The 17,839-nt window shown below is 34.0% G+C and overlaps 1 protein-coding gene across 6 annotated transcripts in view; it reads right to left on the bottom strand.

Moving 5' to 3' along the window:
• Positions 1–17,839, bottom strand: part of LOC118155287 (uncharacterized) — a 213,211-nt gene that overhangs the window by 155,803 nt on the left and 39,569 nt on the right. For 5 of the 6 annotated variants that reach the window (XR_013526773.1, XR_004745558.3, XR_008481839.2 and 2 more), the window contains one exon: positions 16,995–17,087. Coding sequence is in view for 1 of the 6 variants with exons in the window: in XM_078349973.1 (XP_078206099.1) it covers positions 16,995–17,087 (93 nt within the window). In the remaining 5 variants the exon portion in view is untranslated. Of the gene's footprint in view, positions 1–2,213; positions 6,803–16,994; positions 17,088–17,839 lie in introns of those variants that run through there. The other variant, XR_013526775.1, reaches the window with a different exon arrangement.

Below are 17,839 nucleotides of genomic sequence, written 5' to 3'. Positions count from 1 at the left end.
GTGTCATTTGGATCTTCTGGATCCTTACTGATTTTCTATTTGTTCTATCAATTTCCAAGAGTAGTACATTAAAATTTCTAATTATGTTTGTAGTATTGCCTATTTCTCCCTTGGCTTTGATTTTGTCATACTTACCTTGAGTCTCTGTTGTAGGTACATATATATTTATAATTATGTCTTTTGGTTGAACTGACCTTTTATCCAGAAATTTCTGTTTATCTCTAATAACTACTTTTTTGATGTTTTCTCTGATATGAACATATCTATGCCAATATTTCTTATACTTATTGTTGACAATGTATACCTTTTTCTAGTTTTTTACTTTCTTTTTAAATTTTATTTATTTATTTTTGAGAGAGGGTCCTGCTCTGTCACCCAGGCAAGAGTATAGTTGCTAGATCTCTGACCACTATAGCCTCAACTTCCCAGGTTCAAGTGATGCTTCCACCTCAGTCTCCTGAGTAGCTAGGATTACAGGCACACACCATAACACCTGGCTTATTTCTGTTTATTTTTTGTAGAGATGGGAGTGTCGTTATGCTGCTCAGGCTGGTCTCGAACTCCTGGGTTCAATTGATCCAACCACCTTGGCCTCCCAAAGTGCTTGAATTACAAGCATGAGCCACTGCACCTAGCCACAGTTTAATACTTTCAATCTATGTCTTTATATTTAAAATGCATCTATTATTGATTGTATATAGTTGTGCTTTTTATCCAATCTCAGAATCTCTGACTTTTAATTAAAGCATTTGTGCTATCTCAGGTTCAATTTTCCTTTGTTACTTTTTTTTTTTTTTCTGAACTACAGGTCACTTTTTCCTGTTGTTGTTTTTGCATGACTAGAAAAAATTGTATTGTATATTGGACATTGTGGATGACAAATTTTAGACACTGAATTTTGAAGAGTTTTGAGTTTGTTGTTCTAGCATAAAGTTAATTAGGTAGGACTCAAACTCCAAACTGTCTCTTTCCCTCCCTTGTGATGGGCAGCAGCTGAAATCTCTGCTCATCTTTTTTCAGGTTTCCAGTTTGATATCCACTTAATTGGTTATAGTCTTTTTCATGCATGCCCAGTTCAGAGGCTGGCCAAAGATTTAAAAAGAGATTATATATAAATTCGGGGGCTCTCTACACTGAGGTGCTCCAGTTTCTGAGATTCATGCCTATTAATTTCAAGCTGTTTGGTAGCCCTGAACTCCATCCTCTGACATCTCAAGTCAATAGCTCTGTGGCTCTTTACTCAAGTCTAGCTGTCCTGCACTGTACCAACTTAGAAAATGTACCTGGGGAAAAGTCTGTACTGATGTGAATCTCACTTAGGACAATTCTCTCCTTTCAAGAATCAAGTTTCTTTCAGGTGCTGTTGTTGTTCTTATAGTTGTTTTTCCTGCTTTTGATTAAACTCCATGCCTTCAAATGTGTGGATTTTTTTAACCTAATCCACAGCATACAATTGTTACATGCAGGATGATTATTCCAATACCAAGTAATTGCCAAGATCCTTGGCAATTACTAGAATCAGAATTTAATGATTTTGTAGGCCACATCAAAACATATCAAATTTAAAGCAGCATTTACCAACATGTGTTCTGGAGAACACAAGTAGTAGCATCTTAAAATGATTAAGAGGGTTTGTTATATGTCAAATATTTAGAAAAGAAACTTATCACTTCAGAGATTCCACAGATTTTAGAAGCGTTCAATTCTCATAAGCCATGACCCAGTACTGGCCAGGGTCCCCTTCTGCCATATGCTACGTGTCAATGCAGTCATTGGTCAAACTAGATTTGAAATGTTAACATAAGACCATGAAATCTGTGGAGGAAAAAGGGAGAGTTTTATTTTTTATTTAAAGAAATCTATAGATGGGAAGACACAGCCTCCAGTGTAATATGGAAGTACAGTCAAAAGAAGAGAGAGGAAAAGGGGGTATTTACATCTTTCAGAGTCTGTCTAAGGTGTATATTTAGCAGATTTGTGGAGAGTTTGTGAATATTTGCAAGGAACATCAAGCATATGTGCAATGAGTAAACATATATGTGACACATATTTGATGTTCATTTTAGGGTGAATTTTTTTTTCTTTTTTTTTGAATGACTATATTTTATACTACAATTAGACATCATCTTCAAATTAGTGGCTTCAGAAAAAATGTCAATGATGTTATATAGATATTAAATCTAGAAATTAGAATAATTTGCAATCGTGTTATACAATACTATAAAAGTTATACATGTTCATTGAAAAATAAAGTGGTTTGGCTTAGAAAAGCTTTTTCTTAAGATGATGAGAAAAAATTTAGTCTTCTTTTTCCTTGATTCTGTTTTACTTTTAATGCTTTATTTTGAAAGTTTGCTTCACCTTAAATCATTTGGGTTTAGGAAGGCATGAATTTTGACTTATTTTCCCTAAATGGCTGTAGAATTGTTACATGACCCTTTATAAACTTAAACTAAAATATATCAAATATCTTCCTATTAAATTTAGGAGTTCCTATTTAATTTAAATAATGTATCAGTGCTATGTATTTTATCATTTCAAGTAACTTTATTAATAACTGACTACTTAATGTCATATATTCATTCTTTAATAGACAATAGGAGTAGTCATCTTTATTCCATTTGGCTTTTCCAACCAATTTTATGAAAAGGAAGGGTAGATTGTATTTCCACTTAATGTATAAATCTCAAAAAAATTTAATATTTTGTGGTTGCTTAGGGATACTTATTACAAGGACAGAGCAAGGACTGGAACCTAGATTTCTTTATTTTTATTTATCTGTTTGTTTATTTATTGAAAGGAAAGAAGAAAAGAAAGAGAAAAAAGGAGTGAAGGAGAGGAAGAAAGAGGAAGAAAAAAAGGGAGAGAGAACGGGAATATTGCTTTATTCTAAAAATGGGTATTAATAATGGCCAGTCAGTATTTTGTGTATTTAAAGTGGAGAATGTATATTTTGTGTATTTAAAATGGAGAGCTCTATAAATATTTATTAAGTTTACTTGTTCTGGATCTAAGTTCCAGATCTGGGGGTATATTTTAACAAAGATGAGAGAAGCTAGACCCCACACTTGATGAGAGGAATATCAAGAAATGTATGGTCATCTTTTTTTTAAAACGATGGGGTCTCACTATGCTGCCCAGGCTAGAGTACAGTGACTATTCACAAGCATGATGGTAGGTCAATACAGCCTTGACCTCACGGGCTCAAGTGAGCTTCCTGCCTCAGCCTTACAAGTAGCTGGGACTACACGCACATGCCACTGCACCTGACAATATGTTCATCTTTAATCCACTGCGCCATTCTCAGGATAAAAGGCAGTAGAATTTTATAGTGAGTGCTATGAAAGAAAGGGAATTCTGATCACTTTCTAGTCCAGAATTAAATAGACAGGAACAATAAACTAGCAGAAATTGCTACGGTTAAGTCATATAGTTAAGGAAATTATCAAAGATAATGCAGATACCAAAAACATACCATAAACAACTCCATATCAAAACATTTGAAAATTTAGATGAAAATGAAAATTTTTAGAAAGTACACATTTTAAGACTGATTTAGATAAAAATAAAATGATCTGGGTAGTTTTATGCTATAAAAGAAATTGAATCAGATATCAAACATCTTGCCACATGGAAAACTTCAGACCCAAATAACATCACTAATGAAGACTTCCCATCATTCAAGGAATAAATCATTCCAGTCATATCCAAGTCTTCCAAAGAATAGAAATAGAGGTTATAATCCCTATATTATTTAATGGGGCTAGCATAATCTCATGTATAAGTTTATTAGAGAAATTGGCCTGTAATTGCCTTTTTTATGCTGTCCTTCTCAGCATATTAATGGCCCAATTTTGTTAGTATCCTTTAAGATTTTAGCATCTTAAAATATAGCTTACATTATATATTTAATCTTAACATACTATCAAACACTGATTAAACATTAATCCATGTTAATGCAAGAAGCTCAGTCCATCTCAAGAAACTTAAAAAACGTAGATGATTGGATCTCAGGTGATTCTTTTTCTTTTAGATTTTTTGATATGACCAGGAAAAAAAGGGTGTTTTATGCGAGAGTGTGTTCTGTTTTTCTCTCCTCTTCTCTTTTCTTACTAAAAAGAGTTTTGTCATTGCGAATTTGGATCCTTCCTACTTTCTCATGAGGATTCCTTCTTTACTGGACCTATTTTTCTGTGATGCAAAAGTGTAAGAATGAGAGAATGGAGAGAGTCCTTAGCCACAGAGGCTATGCTACTTACTTGCCATTGAAAGTAATGGGAAAAACCACAATTACTTTTGTACCAACCTAATACATAACAAAGACCTGGGACGGGGAGATGGAGTTATCCAAAGATCTGGGTTTCCGGAAAGGTTTTGAGAGGTTCCTAAGAGTCTTCAGAGAAAAAACAAGGTTAATAAGAGGTGCATCAAACCACCATGGCACATGGTGTAACAAACCTGCATGTTCTGCACATATATCCCAGAATTTAAAGTATTTAAAAAAACAAAAGGTATTTTAGAAGGTTTAGGAATATAAATTTGATCCTCAGTTTTGGTCTAAAGATGCAAGTAAATATGAAATTACTTTTTAGTGACTATTGCAGTAGTAGCTAACGTTATAGTGCTAGTCTTTGCTAATTTATGATGCCCTTCAAAGACTGAGTAATATGAAGCACTACAGAGCATGTTCTACTTTTACAATAACAATTTCTATAAAATACTAATTTAACTAAGATACCAGCTGGGGGTCCCCTGTCATGAACTGAGCAAATTTGGCTTGATCTTGTTACCCAAAACGAACCAAGGTTTTTTCACCTGGTAACAAGTGATTCTTCACAAGAACCCAGGTTTTGCTGAACAGTTTTATTAGTTGTCAAAAGTAAGGAGAGCACTGGGACTATTCTCCAAAGCAGTGTCTCCCTGAGGGGAAGTGACTGGAGGATTTTCTGAGACAATGGAGAAGGGAGAGTGTGCATTATTCCATATAGAAAAGGGATTCTACTTGGAAAGATGCAGTGAGTCATCATGAGAGCACACAGGTCATATGTTACGGTAATGAAGGCACAGCTGGTCCTGGGATGGAAACTTTAGCATGGCAATGAGGAAAGTCCACTCGGGCTCATCTAAAAACAGATCTGTCAAGAACTGGTTTCAACCTACTAGGTGGCCACATACCACACACGGCTTGAAAATGAACAGCCTGTAGGATAGGAAGTTATAAAGTAGGTGGATTTCTCAAGCTGGATGAATTCCTATAGTCCCCTGAAGACCCTCCCTATCTGTTTACAATCTGATTTCTAAACTATAAAACAGTTCCAAAAATTACAACAAATTCCTGAAGGGTTTATGTTCTCAGCACCACTTTTGCCATCCGGGTTCCACTGCCACATATAAAATATTATGCAAAGCTCGAACCTACATATAAAACTGGTATAAAGCATTCATGAGTTTAGTAGACTTCAAAGGAGGAGATAGGAAATAGCTTATACCTCAGCTATTCAATTTCCCAAAAAATATTGTCTTTTTTTTCAATTTTTGAATTCTCTTTTGCCACTTTTTTATTGTAAAATAGTTACAGGTTTTCCCCAATTGTCTGGAATCCCTGGTTTCCTCGCCCCTTCTTTTCTCTGTCTTCTGCAGAGCAACTTTCCGTCTTATGATGCTGAAAATAATAATAGCTAACATTTATTGAGTACTTCATGTGCTTTAGACACTGTGTTGTTTTACAAGTATTACATGTTTATTTCTCACTGTGAAGTAACTGTTAATATTATTGTCTTTATTACTGATGAAGAAACTAGAAGATCTAGTGATCTTTCCACATCCACACAGCTAATTAGTGGCAGAGTTGGGATTTGAACCTATACAGTCTTATTCTAGAGCCTATCCTTTGAGACACTATGTCATACTGCCTACAACTACAACATATGATTTTGGCAACTGCCAAACCCTTGCCACAAAGTACAATTTATCACAAATGAGCTTTTTGCCCAAAAATTCTTCTCACTGTAAAAATAATTCTGAGGCCAATAATTGTTCAATTTTTTCTCATCTCACTATACTTAATTTTTTTTTTAACTTGAGACACAAATTTGGCACAGAACAAGGTGATAAAAATACAACTATTTGATCACACTAAAAATATTTATACTGACAAATCAGTGCTCATACTCAAGGCATGATGATCTGCTTTGGAAAATTGGAGAAGACAAGGGAAAAGGGTGGGGAGTAGAGAGTATCTGAAATGATACCTGTATTCTTAAATAACTTAGGTCCTGGGGATACTACCTTTGTTATGAAAGAGTCACATGAATAAAGGAGTGTCCTTCATGTACAGCTTTCGTGGTCTCAATCAATTAAATGGAGATCAGAATGAAGAAATACAGGTAGCAAACAATAATTAGTAATTAGATGAACTGGATGGAACTCATTGTTCTCTATATGGCTTTGTGTTAGAGACCAGCTGAGGGGAGGCAACCAGCAATATAAGATTTAAGGCAGAAGATAGATCTATTGATTATATAAACACACAGTGAGGGACCTGCAAAGGAGTTCTTAAGAACATGAGTCCCTAAATATGAGCGTCACATGGGCAACTGAAAGTATTTGTACCAACCAGAGTTTTCTACAGAAAAAGAGACACACAGACTGAGCTTAAGGAATTGTCTTACACATGGGTACAATGGCTCACCTGTAATCCCAGCATTTTGGGAGGCCAAGGAGGAATGATCACTTGTAGCCAGGAGTTCAAGACCAGCTGGGAATTCGAGACCAGATTGGGCAACATAGCAAGATCCAATCTCTATTTTAAAAAATAAAAAGGAATTGCTTTACCTTATGTGACAGACTGGCAAGTCTGAAATTTGAAATCTATAGGGCAGGCTAGAAACCCAGCCAGGATTTCTGTCAGTCATGAGGCAGAATTTATTCTTCTCTGGGAAATCTCAGGTTTTGCTTTTAAGGCAACTGATTGGATGAGGCCCACTCACATTATCTAGGTCGATCTACTTAAAGTCAACTGATTATATAGATTTTCAGCTCATCTACAAAAATACTTCCATAGACTAATATCTAGACTAATGTTTGAGCAAATGACTGGGTGCCATAGCATAGCCAAGTTGATCAATAAATGTAACCATCAAAGTATTATTTTGAGACATTAGATTCTAGATCTGGTGACCAGCAGGAAAGATTTATGGTGCTACAAGGGGATGTGCCTCAGTAAGAAAAACTTGTGACTGAGAGAATGGAGCCAGGCTGTTGTGAAAGTAGTGGATCTTTCTTTGAGAAACTAGTGAAATGGGAGATTATATGTAATAGTTATAAGAGCATGGTTTTTAAATGTTAGGTTAAATAAGAATTAGCTGGGAAATTTGTTAAAAATAAGAACCTTTGCATTTTTTATTCTATAAATCTGTTTTGAAATCTATAACAATGATCCCAGGTGCTGCTGATGCAGGTCACACAAAGATGACAGTTGAGGAAAAACTGAACTTAATGACAGACATTCATCTCACAGCTAAAGAGAAAATGAGTTCCTAAACATAATACAATCTCAGTAAGGACAAGCTTCACCAACTGAAATGATAGAGTGACCAACTAGAGCTGAATTATATCATCCCGCAGAACGAAGATAAGCTCCATAAAACAAAAGAAAATGATAGCCTAGATATGCCAAGCAAATTTAATTTCAGAATAGCCATTCTTGAATGTAGGAATGGGTTCAGAACAAGTCACAATTGAAAGCCAATTCAGGATATGGCCTGTACCCCACTTTCTATCCCTACGCCTTTCATTTGTTTATGGTAATAAAATTAGAGCATATCACAGAGAAATAGAACAAAGTAACTGCAATGCTAAGTGAACAGTTTGTTCTCTGTACCCAGTTTTTCAAACTGCTGTTTATGAAAAACACAACTGCATTCTTTTTGCCAAATGAGATGCTCACCAGTTTGAATGACTTATATAGGATATATTAGAATGCAAGCATACCAAAGACAAAGCTTGATAGAAGATGAGCTTGAAATAAAATTTTAATTGAATTACTGTTGATAATAGAGAATGGAGAGTAGAATCAAACTTTCATCTTGTAAGACAAAACACTATTATTATCATGTGTTTGAAACTGCTCTTGTAGCCAGGCAAGAAGAAAAATAAAAACCTCTCCCTCTTTGAACTTATCTAATTCATAATTGTCAGCCAAAAGCCTCTAAGTAGTTTCCTATCATTTAGAATCATGAGTTGCTAGATTCTTACATGTATAAGTGGCCTGATAGTAAATCCAAATATCCAAATCCATACACAACATGCGGAGCAAAGCTCTTCAGGCTTTCTGATGATGGGAAAGTATTACCTCAGAAGAAGTACCTCTGTGCACTTCGCAATGCTAATTTGAAAGTTCCTGTCTTTCATGTACTCTGTTTTCCTCTCATTTCTTTCCCACAATAACCCTCTGTAGTAGTCAGGATTCTTCAGAGAGACAGAACCAATATGATATATGTTTAAATAAATAGATGGATGATAGATAGGTAGAGGATTTATTAGGGGAATTGGCTCACACAACTATGGGGACTGGTCCCACAACAGGCTGTCTGCAAGCTGCAGACCCTGGGGTGCTGGGTGCGTGGCTCAGTGCAAGTTCTAAAGCATCACAATCAGGAAAGATAAGAGGATATTTCTCAGTCTGAGGCCAAAAACCTGAGAACTCAGTGGGTGCTGGTATAAGGCCTAAAGTCCCAATGCTGGAGTCTGGAGTTTCAATGTCCAGAAGTAGGAAGGGGAGAGGGTTCAAGCTCCAGGAGAGAGAGAAAGACAGAAAGGGAGAGGAAATGCTTTCTCATCCCTTTTGTTCTATCCATGCCCCAGCCACTTGGATGGTTTCTGCTCGCACTGAGGGCAGATCCTCCTGACTTGATCTACTGATTCGCTTACCAATCTCCTCTGGAAACACCCTCACAGGCACACCCAGAAGTAATGTTTCACAGTTCTCTAGGTATTCCTTAATAAAGTCAAGTTAAAACTAACTGTCACACCCTCACCCCCACTCCATCCTACCCCTTACTTCCCACAAAAATGAGTCACACAAATCCCTCGCATCCCACACACAACACACAAAGTCCAACCTCTTGGGGACCTTTGAAAGCACTGACCATGTCAAGGAAGCAGACAAGCAGGGCTAGAAAACATAAATTGTTCCTCCAAGAAATAATCTGAATTCCACATTAATCTTTATTAAGTTTAGAATACTAATATTTTATTTAACACAAGAGAAGTAAGTAATCTTCAGTTTATTGTTTGTTTGTTGAGGGACTTTTGCTATGTTGCCCAAGCTGGTCTTGAACTTCTGGGTTTAAGGATTTTTTTCCCATCTTAGCTTCCTAAGTAGCTGGGATTAGAGACCTGTGCCACTATGCCTAGCTGTAATCTCAATATTTAGTCAGAAAAGAGACTAGAGTTATTATTATAATGCATAAGGCAAACTGGAAAATGTTTTCAAGCATTATGAGTTGTTCCATCCAAAATTTTAGCTTCATTCTTTATAGTAAAAGCATCTAAGAAAGTGGGAAGGATCAAATATTATTTGATGAGAATATAGATAAATAACTAGCAATGTGATTTCTGAATAGGCAGATCACAAGACTCCTCATCACATGGCAGATATTTTGCAACAGAAACTTTAATGATTACTTTCTTTAAAATAAATGCTCAGCTCCTATACATTGATAATTCCATATGAAATGTGACAAAGCAGTTAGTCAAGGTTCTTAATGCTTTCTGTGCATCTAATTAATACTGCAATGTATTGTATACGATGAATCAAGTTAGATATTTAACCAATTATTTGTAGCTATATTTTAAAGCTATTACCTTGTAAAAATAATTTTCTAAAAATATATACATTTTATATATTAAATGTTCTAAATTGTTTAGGGCTCTCTTTACAAACATTAATAATTAGAATATTAATTTTTTACAGCCTGAAACTCCTCATGGAGTGAAACATCACCATTGATAAAATCCTGTAAGTAAAACAGCATTGCTTACAGGAATTTCTTTAAAAATTTAATGAAAGTTAACATAACTACATCATAAAACTCATCATTTTATTTGCACAGATAACAAAGTGAATTTATTTTGTATAAAATGAATCTTGACCCAGTCAAATAAAAGGAAAAGGAATTGGAACCTCTTCTGCTATTTACTGGCTATGCGACAATGAAATAATTATTTGTCTTCTCTAAGCCTTGGTCTCTTTATTTGCAATAGTGTAAATTATTATTAATTATTGTCATTATAGTATTTACAGCATTGTTGTGAAAATTATAAATATTTTACATGAAATAATGAATATAGTACTTGATACATAGTGAGTTTCAGAAAATCGTAGCTGTTGCTATTGCTTTCATTGCTTTTATTATTTTGAGTGAGCAAGAGTCAAAGAAGAAAAAAGATTCAAAACAAAAGTAGAAGGTTTGACTAGTTTTTTCTTTTTTTGTAGTTTTGCTATTCTTTCGATTTTTGAAATTGTACCTATCAAAGTATCATACTAATATAAGAATTCTTACACTGACAAGCCTAGGCAACATAGTGAAACCCTGAATCTACAAAAAATAGTTGTTTAAACTAGCCAGGAGTGGTACTTGTAGTTGCAGCTACTTTGAAGGCTGAGGTAGGAGGTTTCTTTGTCTATGATTATGCCACTGCACTCCAGCCTGGGTGATAGAGTGGGACCATCCAAAACGAAAAAAATAAGAAAGAAAGGAAAAGAAATCTTACACATATTGTGAGCCTTGTAAGCCTCTAGAATAACCTTCTTAATAAATAGTACAACATTTATAAATAAATATGCAAAAAACAGAGGTAGGAATTATCTCTGTTTGATTTAGATAAGAAAATTGGGCCTCAGAGAAGTTACTGCTTGATCTTGATCACGGAGCTGGAAAATTGGAACTTAAGGTCAGGTATCTGAGACAAATTTCAGTGTTTGGAATAAAAAATTATGAAGAAAATTGGAGCAAGAAAAACTATTTTCTATTAAAAAAGTGGTCCATGTGAAAACATAAATCAAGGCAAAGATAGTTCAAATTATTTGATTTATCATAGATCCCAAGTGAAAAACATCACTTCCTTACAATTGATACTGTGTTCATAAAATAATAAAATCAAATGCAGGATCTGCTTCAGAAAACCCCTTAGATGTTTTTAATATTAATTGTTAACTAATTATAACATTTATTTTATACTTATATTAATTTATAAATATTAATATTGATATATTTATAAAACATATGTAATATGGTATATCCAATTATTATTTATTTATTCTAAATATTTTCCGGGAATTATATAATGATATACACTACAGGAAAAAAGTCATTTAAGTTACTCTTCATTAAGGTCACTCTATTAAAATATGCTCCACAGTCCATATTCTTTATGAGTTGAATTACTATTTTGTAATACCTAATATAAACAATTCTATAACTGACAATTTATCAAAAGGAATGGTTTTCTCCCCTTAAATTCCAGTTGGTCTGTCAGTGTATTGATGAGCATGAATAGTGCTAAAAAGATAACTCAGGTGATCCACCAAAAACAAGCTCAATAAATACTTGTTGAGTATTTGACTGACCTGTCTATCAAAGCTAGAGAAACCTACTATCAGCTTAGGGGTATTTCAACTTCAGTATTTTCAGATTGCTATCTTCAAAAGCTATCCCAAAGAAAGGAGATTTTCCCATTTAATCATGTATTTTAATTAATAAAGGACAAAGCATCAGATGGTAACAAGCAGTTATGGTTATGTGAGAAAATGTCACACTTCTTGGATGCATACTAAAATATGCTGGTGTGTAAGAGTAAAATAACAATGTCTGGAACTTGCTTTAACATACTTTAGCAAATGAATATAGAACAGACATGTGTATACATATTTTCACCAAAGTCATATACAGGAATGTTAATGGCAGCACTATTTCTAATACCAAAGACAGGAAATGTTCAACAGATTTAAAATGGATAAATAGTGGTCTATACATTCAATCGAATACTATACAACAACAGAATGAACAAACTACAGGTAGGAGAATCTCATAAACATGTTGAGAAAACAAAGAAAGATACAAAAATATATACTACATGATTAATTTATATAAAATTTCTAAAGCAGGTAAAACTAATCTGTTTTTAATAGAGGTCATAATACTGGTTACTCTTCAAGTTGAGAATAGTGATGGAGGTGTCTGGATGGAGTAAAATAGTGAGGAATGTAAGGATGGAGAGAAAGCTTCTTCTCCACACAATGAAGATTTATTAAAATTACTGATAATGGATTTTTTTTAAAGGCATACAAATTTATTAACATAATATGGACAGGGAGTCCTGCAAAGCTGAGACTCCAAGAAGGGCTAGATGATTGAGGCTTACATACTGTCTTCACAGGGGAGACAGAAATGGAGAGTTTAGGTAAATGAGAGGGGTAGTAAATGATTTTCTGGGGAAGTGAATGAGCCCAAAGCTCAAACAATTTTAAGTGATTCTCTTTGGAAATTAAATGGGACCACAGAACAGATGATAGTTTGGGACAAAGTTTCTGTGGGCTCTGGGTGTGCTGTTTAATGTTTAGTCTCTCCTTTGAAATATGAGTCTTACTCTTCTCCAGCTAATGAAACTACAGGGAAGGAACTGAAGCAAAAGTGTCCTCTTTGATGGGTCCACTTTTTTGGTAGATAAGGGAATTTAAGAGAACAGTTTTGTTCTGTGGTTTGGGAGAGACTTGAGAGACAGAAGGGCAGGGTAAGGTCAAAGAGACACTGAAGCTACTTCTTTAGTTCAGCAAGGAAAAGTGCCATGATTTTATGTATTGTTTTCTGAGCCCTGTTAAATTAAGTTTAACAAAAAGCTGTCCCTTTCGTTTAAAGGTTTCAGTAACCTAACTGCATGTGTAAACAGACTGTAACCTACTCTTGTGCCAGTCACCGAGTTTCAGCAATTAAAGGTAGTCAACTCTTAAAGCTGGATTCCAATAAGGCAAACTCTAATCCATAACCAGTCTGTTTCTGTACCTTACTTCTACTTTCTATATGTCTCTTACCTTTGTCTAGCCATAAATCTTCTTTGACCACATATGATAGCACTGGAATCACTCTGAAACTAAAATCGGTTCAGGAGGGCTGCCCTATCACGAATCATTCTTTGTTCAATGAAAGTCTGTTAAATTTAGTTTGTCTAAGGTTGTTATCTTAACAGCTCCAAAAGAGGCATTAGAAATCCTGGCGTTTTGCTGATTTTCTATTTTTTGATGTAGATTCTTATACTGATATGTTCTTATGGTATATAAGACTTCACCTGCATTTGTTATTCTTTCAAAAAAAAGTTTATATGAAATATTTCTATCAAGTAAAATGTTGAAGAAATCTCAGGAAAGTCTCAGTAACCGTTAAAATTGGGTGATAAATATGTAGGGATTTCTTTCATTTTTCTTTCTACTTGTTTGTGTTTCAAATTTTTTATATTAAAAGCTTAAATGTAATCTGAAAAATACAATTATCATTAGGTGAGAATCTGAGAATATAAAATGTATGAACCCTTCAGATATACAAATTTAAGTTATAGGGTTATAAATATATATATGGCAATGACTTTTATGAAAAATCATCAAAAGTCTGCCCCAAATGCCCTTCCCCTATATAGACAACAGTTTATTGTTAAATTAAATTGAGTCATGCACCTTAGAGAGATTACCAGACTAACACAAATACAATCACACTGGATTCCAACATTTCCTTATTAAAGACGCTGAAGAAGTTAAACCAATTAGTCAACACTTATAACAAAGGTGGACACCTGTCCTGACACCTGAATAAAATAGCTCTGCCTAAGTGAGCTTTATTAACGTTTATGGTGTGTATTCTAAAAACTAATTATAAAAGATTTGGATGAGGGTGGGAAGAGAAGGAAATGGAAAAGACTAGTGGCTTCAGAGCTGTACATCTACAATTTTCAGCAAAGTAATTTCAAATTTAGATGCAGATAGAGTTGAACAAAATATTATTAGGCTTTGATTTTAAAAGGTAAAGAAAAATTTAGCCTACAAGGAACAGTACAATATTTCATTATGTTAACATGAAACCTCAAGAGTTTGCTGAATAGAACCTACTGGGTATGCATGCCAGAGACATTGTCTTTCAAATTAGGCCATTTTTATACCCACTATGAAGAGTGCTCTTTCTGATTGTGTTATTAGTTAAGCTTGCAAGCTTAAAAAGGTATTCTCATGGTATATGAAGAAATAATTGATTTCCCCCTCCTCTTTGTTTACTTCCATGAATATGCTTTTTGCATTGCATATAATCAGAAAACTTGATGTCTGAGGTGAGGCTGAACACTAACAGCTCTAAGTATTGATTTTTTTTTCATTTTGAAACCATTTGCTAGATTATTCCTACTTTTTTGGCCTAACTAGAAAAAAAGTGCTTTACAGCAGCAAGTTACAAAAGTCAGGTTACTTTTCAAGCAAACTAGCACTGCTTGTTGCTTTTTTGTGTCAAAGCTCAAAAGGAAATCACACTTAGTCTCAGGGTATATGAATTGTAGTTAATAAACCATTACTCTCTGGGAACATTATGATTCTGGGCTCCTACTATTACATATCCTTAAATTAAAAAATTTTTTAAATCCCTCTCCATTCAGCACAAGTAGAATAGGCTTAACAGTAAGTAATTGCTGATCATTTTTGCCAGATATTTTTATTAGAATTACATAGTAACCATTAAAATGGCTTTGCATTTTCTTCAGGAACATTAATTTTTGGATTAAATAAAATACATGGTCTTATTTTAAATCGGGTTCATTTTATACAATACACCAATTTTTAAATGAGCTACCCTGCACTTAATGTCATTAGTAAACAATGCACTTAGTCACACAGGAATACCAGGCTCATGCATTGAAAACACTTCAGCATCTTGTTATGCCAGCCAAACCCCTGCACAGTGATGTAAACTAACAATAGCTACTTATATAACTGAAAGAATATAGAAATACAGGTTTTCAAGAACAGACACTTATTCTCATGTAGCCTCTCAAGGACAATGCCAAAACAGTAATCATTATCTTTATACATTTAATCTATTTGGCATTTTCCTGGGAAGACTGAGAAACTGATTGCTACCCACGTTGCTACAGAATTCCATGGGAAGTCTACTGAAAGAGATTTTCCAGATGGTTCTGAGCTCTAGACCTTTATTAAGATATGTCATATGAGTTGCCATAGGTCACGTCTGTTATGATGGGGCTGACTGTCTACAATGTTAACATCATCTAATTACTAATAGTCAATGATTATTAAGAATTTATAAGGCAATATAGTAAATCCTTTACATGCTTAATTTCTATAAATATTCATAAAAGCCCTTCAGTAGATTCTACTTCTACTTCATTTCTTTATTTGACAGGAAAAAAACCGGAGACTGAAAAAAAGCATAAACTTATACAACTGGAAAATAGCAAACTTGGGATTCAAACTAGGTTTAACCAACTCTAAACAGAAAATCACCCTAGCCAATTTTCTAGCTTTTAAAAACACTGACTTTTTCTTTTTAATTTTTTTCCTTCTACTTAACAGTAGAGCACAAGCATTTGCGGGTAAACTGAAAGCTGCAGCACTAAATCCAATACATTCAAGTATCTCTGCAAGTCATTTGGAAGTGTCTTGTTTTCTTTATTTGAAACAATCATCAAATTGTACTGCTTTTATAAGATTAATAAATAAAAAATGGTAATTACTCAAATGTTTCTTAAATTTAATTTCCTAGTTGCTATCAATTATCGTAAAGATGATAGTTCTGATTCTTAAAATAATAACAACATAGAATACACTATGTTTGTAAAAAAGAAAGGAATTTTAAAATTTTTGAATCACAGATACTTGATGGTATAAAAATATACAAGATCATCTGGTCCCTTTCTGCCTCACAACCCCCAGCTCCAATCTGCTCTCCATAACACACACACACACACACACACACACACACATGCACACGCACAAATACTAATCGAATGCCCTGTAATAGCATTTCCATAAGCAAAGATTTCATCTCTGCTTAATTGCTTAGGAATAAAGGGAAAAGGAAACTCTCTCTTGTAAGCTTATTCCAGTTTGCAGGTAGTTCCAACTACTTAAATTCATCAAAAAATAATGCTTGTCTCCCAGTCTAACTATGGTAACTAAAAATTTCAAACAAAAATTGGTCAAAATAACAATTACAACATTAATAAATAAGTTGTCTCCCTCTCACTCTATTTTTACTTGTGAATTTTTATCTCTCTTTTCTTGTCTATGATTTTACTGTAATCTTAGGAGAATACACAGACAAATACACTTTCAATGTGTTTATTTAAAAGAAAGCTTCTCAAAATTCCTCACCTCAATGTCTGTCTTAGGAATGGCCTCTTGTGATATATCCACTCCAAAGAGATTTAACTAGGATCTGTATAGTGTTTAATTTTTGCACATGAAACATTTCACAGCTAGTTTTCCTATGAAATACTTAAATTTACATACATATTTGCATAAAAGCATAGATTTACACACACAAAACACTTAGTTTATTGCACACTGAAAATGTATTTTGTTTTATGAGAATGAGCAAAAAAAAACAACCTTTTACAATTTTTAAATTAATAATTTAAATTATATATATATTAAAAAATTAATTTAGTTTACAGATTTCTATTATGGATCAATAAGAAAGAAATCTTCAAAAGTTATTTTACCTGTGTTGTAACATCAAAATAAATCAACCAATAGTAGTGACATCTAAAAACTAATTTAGGCCACTCGCGATGGCTCACACCTATAACAATCCCAGCACTTTGAGAGGCTGTGGCAGGCAGATGACCTGAGGTCAGGAGATCTAGACGAGCCTGGCCCACGTGGTGAAACCCCATCCCTACTAAAAATGCAAAAGTTAGCCAGATGTGGTGGTAGGTACCTGTAATCCCAGCTAGGGAGACTGAGGCAGGAAAATCGCTTGAACCAGAGGTGAAGGTTGCAGTGAGCCGAGATCACGCCACTGCACTCCAGCCTAAGGGACAGAACAAAACTCCATCTCAAAACAATAAAATAAAATAAAAATAAATAGAAGACTGATTTGGTTAGTAGTTATAAAAGTATATTTAGATAGCTAGAATAGGTTCTAGTATTCGATAATACAGTAGAGAATTTATGTTTAACAATATTGTATATTTCAAAATAGCTAGAAGAAAAGAATTGTAATATGTTCAACACAAAGAAAGGATAAACATTTGCAGTAATGGACAACCCAATTACCCTAATATAGTATTTTATATTATATACATGTGTCAAAATATCACATGCACCCAAAAGATACATACAACTAGTATATATAATAAAAATACCAACAAAACAAAGCAAAATGAATAAGAAATAAAATATTATAGAACTAAAAAAAAAATCAAAGATCAACTCTCCTTCCTAAAAAGCAGTTTGTTTTCTCATTTTTAAATATAGGATTATTTTAAAAATTAGCTTTGTCATTTACTTTTGCATATTCTTCAGGTGTGCAGATGGTGAATAACTTTGTTCTTATTTGTTTTTTAAACACACTTTATAACTAAGTTGTAGATTAAGGTAAATGTTATTGTTCTGAGAGTCCATTGGCTATTCAAGAGAGGACTGATTTTCTTATCTTTGTTTATTTGAGATACTAGAGAATCTTCACTCTACACTATCTGCAGGTTAAACTTAAGAGCAAGTCCAATTAACTTACTTCAAAATCTGGCACCAACCAAATGGAGCTAGCAGTTTCCTATCCAT

Source organism: Callithrix jacchus, chromosome 1, assembly GCF_049354715.1.
Source record: "Callithrix jacchus isolate 240 chromosome 1, calJac240_pri, whole genome shotgun sequence".
In the NCBI taxonomy this organism is placed as follows: Eukaryota; Metazoa; Chordata; class Mammalia; order Primates; family Cebidae; genus Callithrix; species Callithrix jacchus.
The sequence above is the reverse complement of the archived record's forward strand: the minus strand, read 5'-3'. Positions and strand labels throughout refer to the sequence as shown.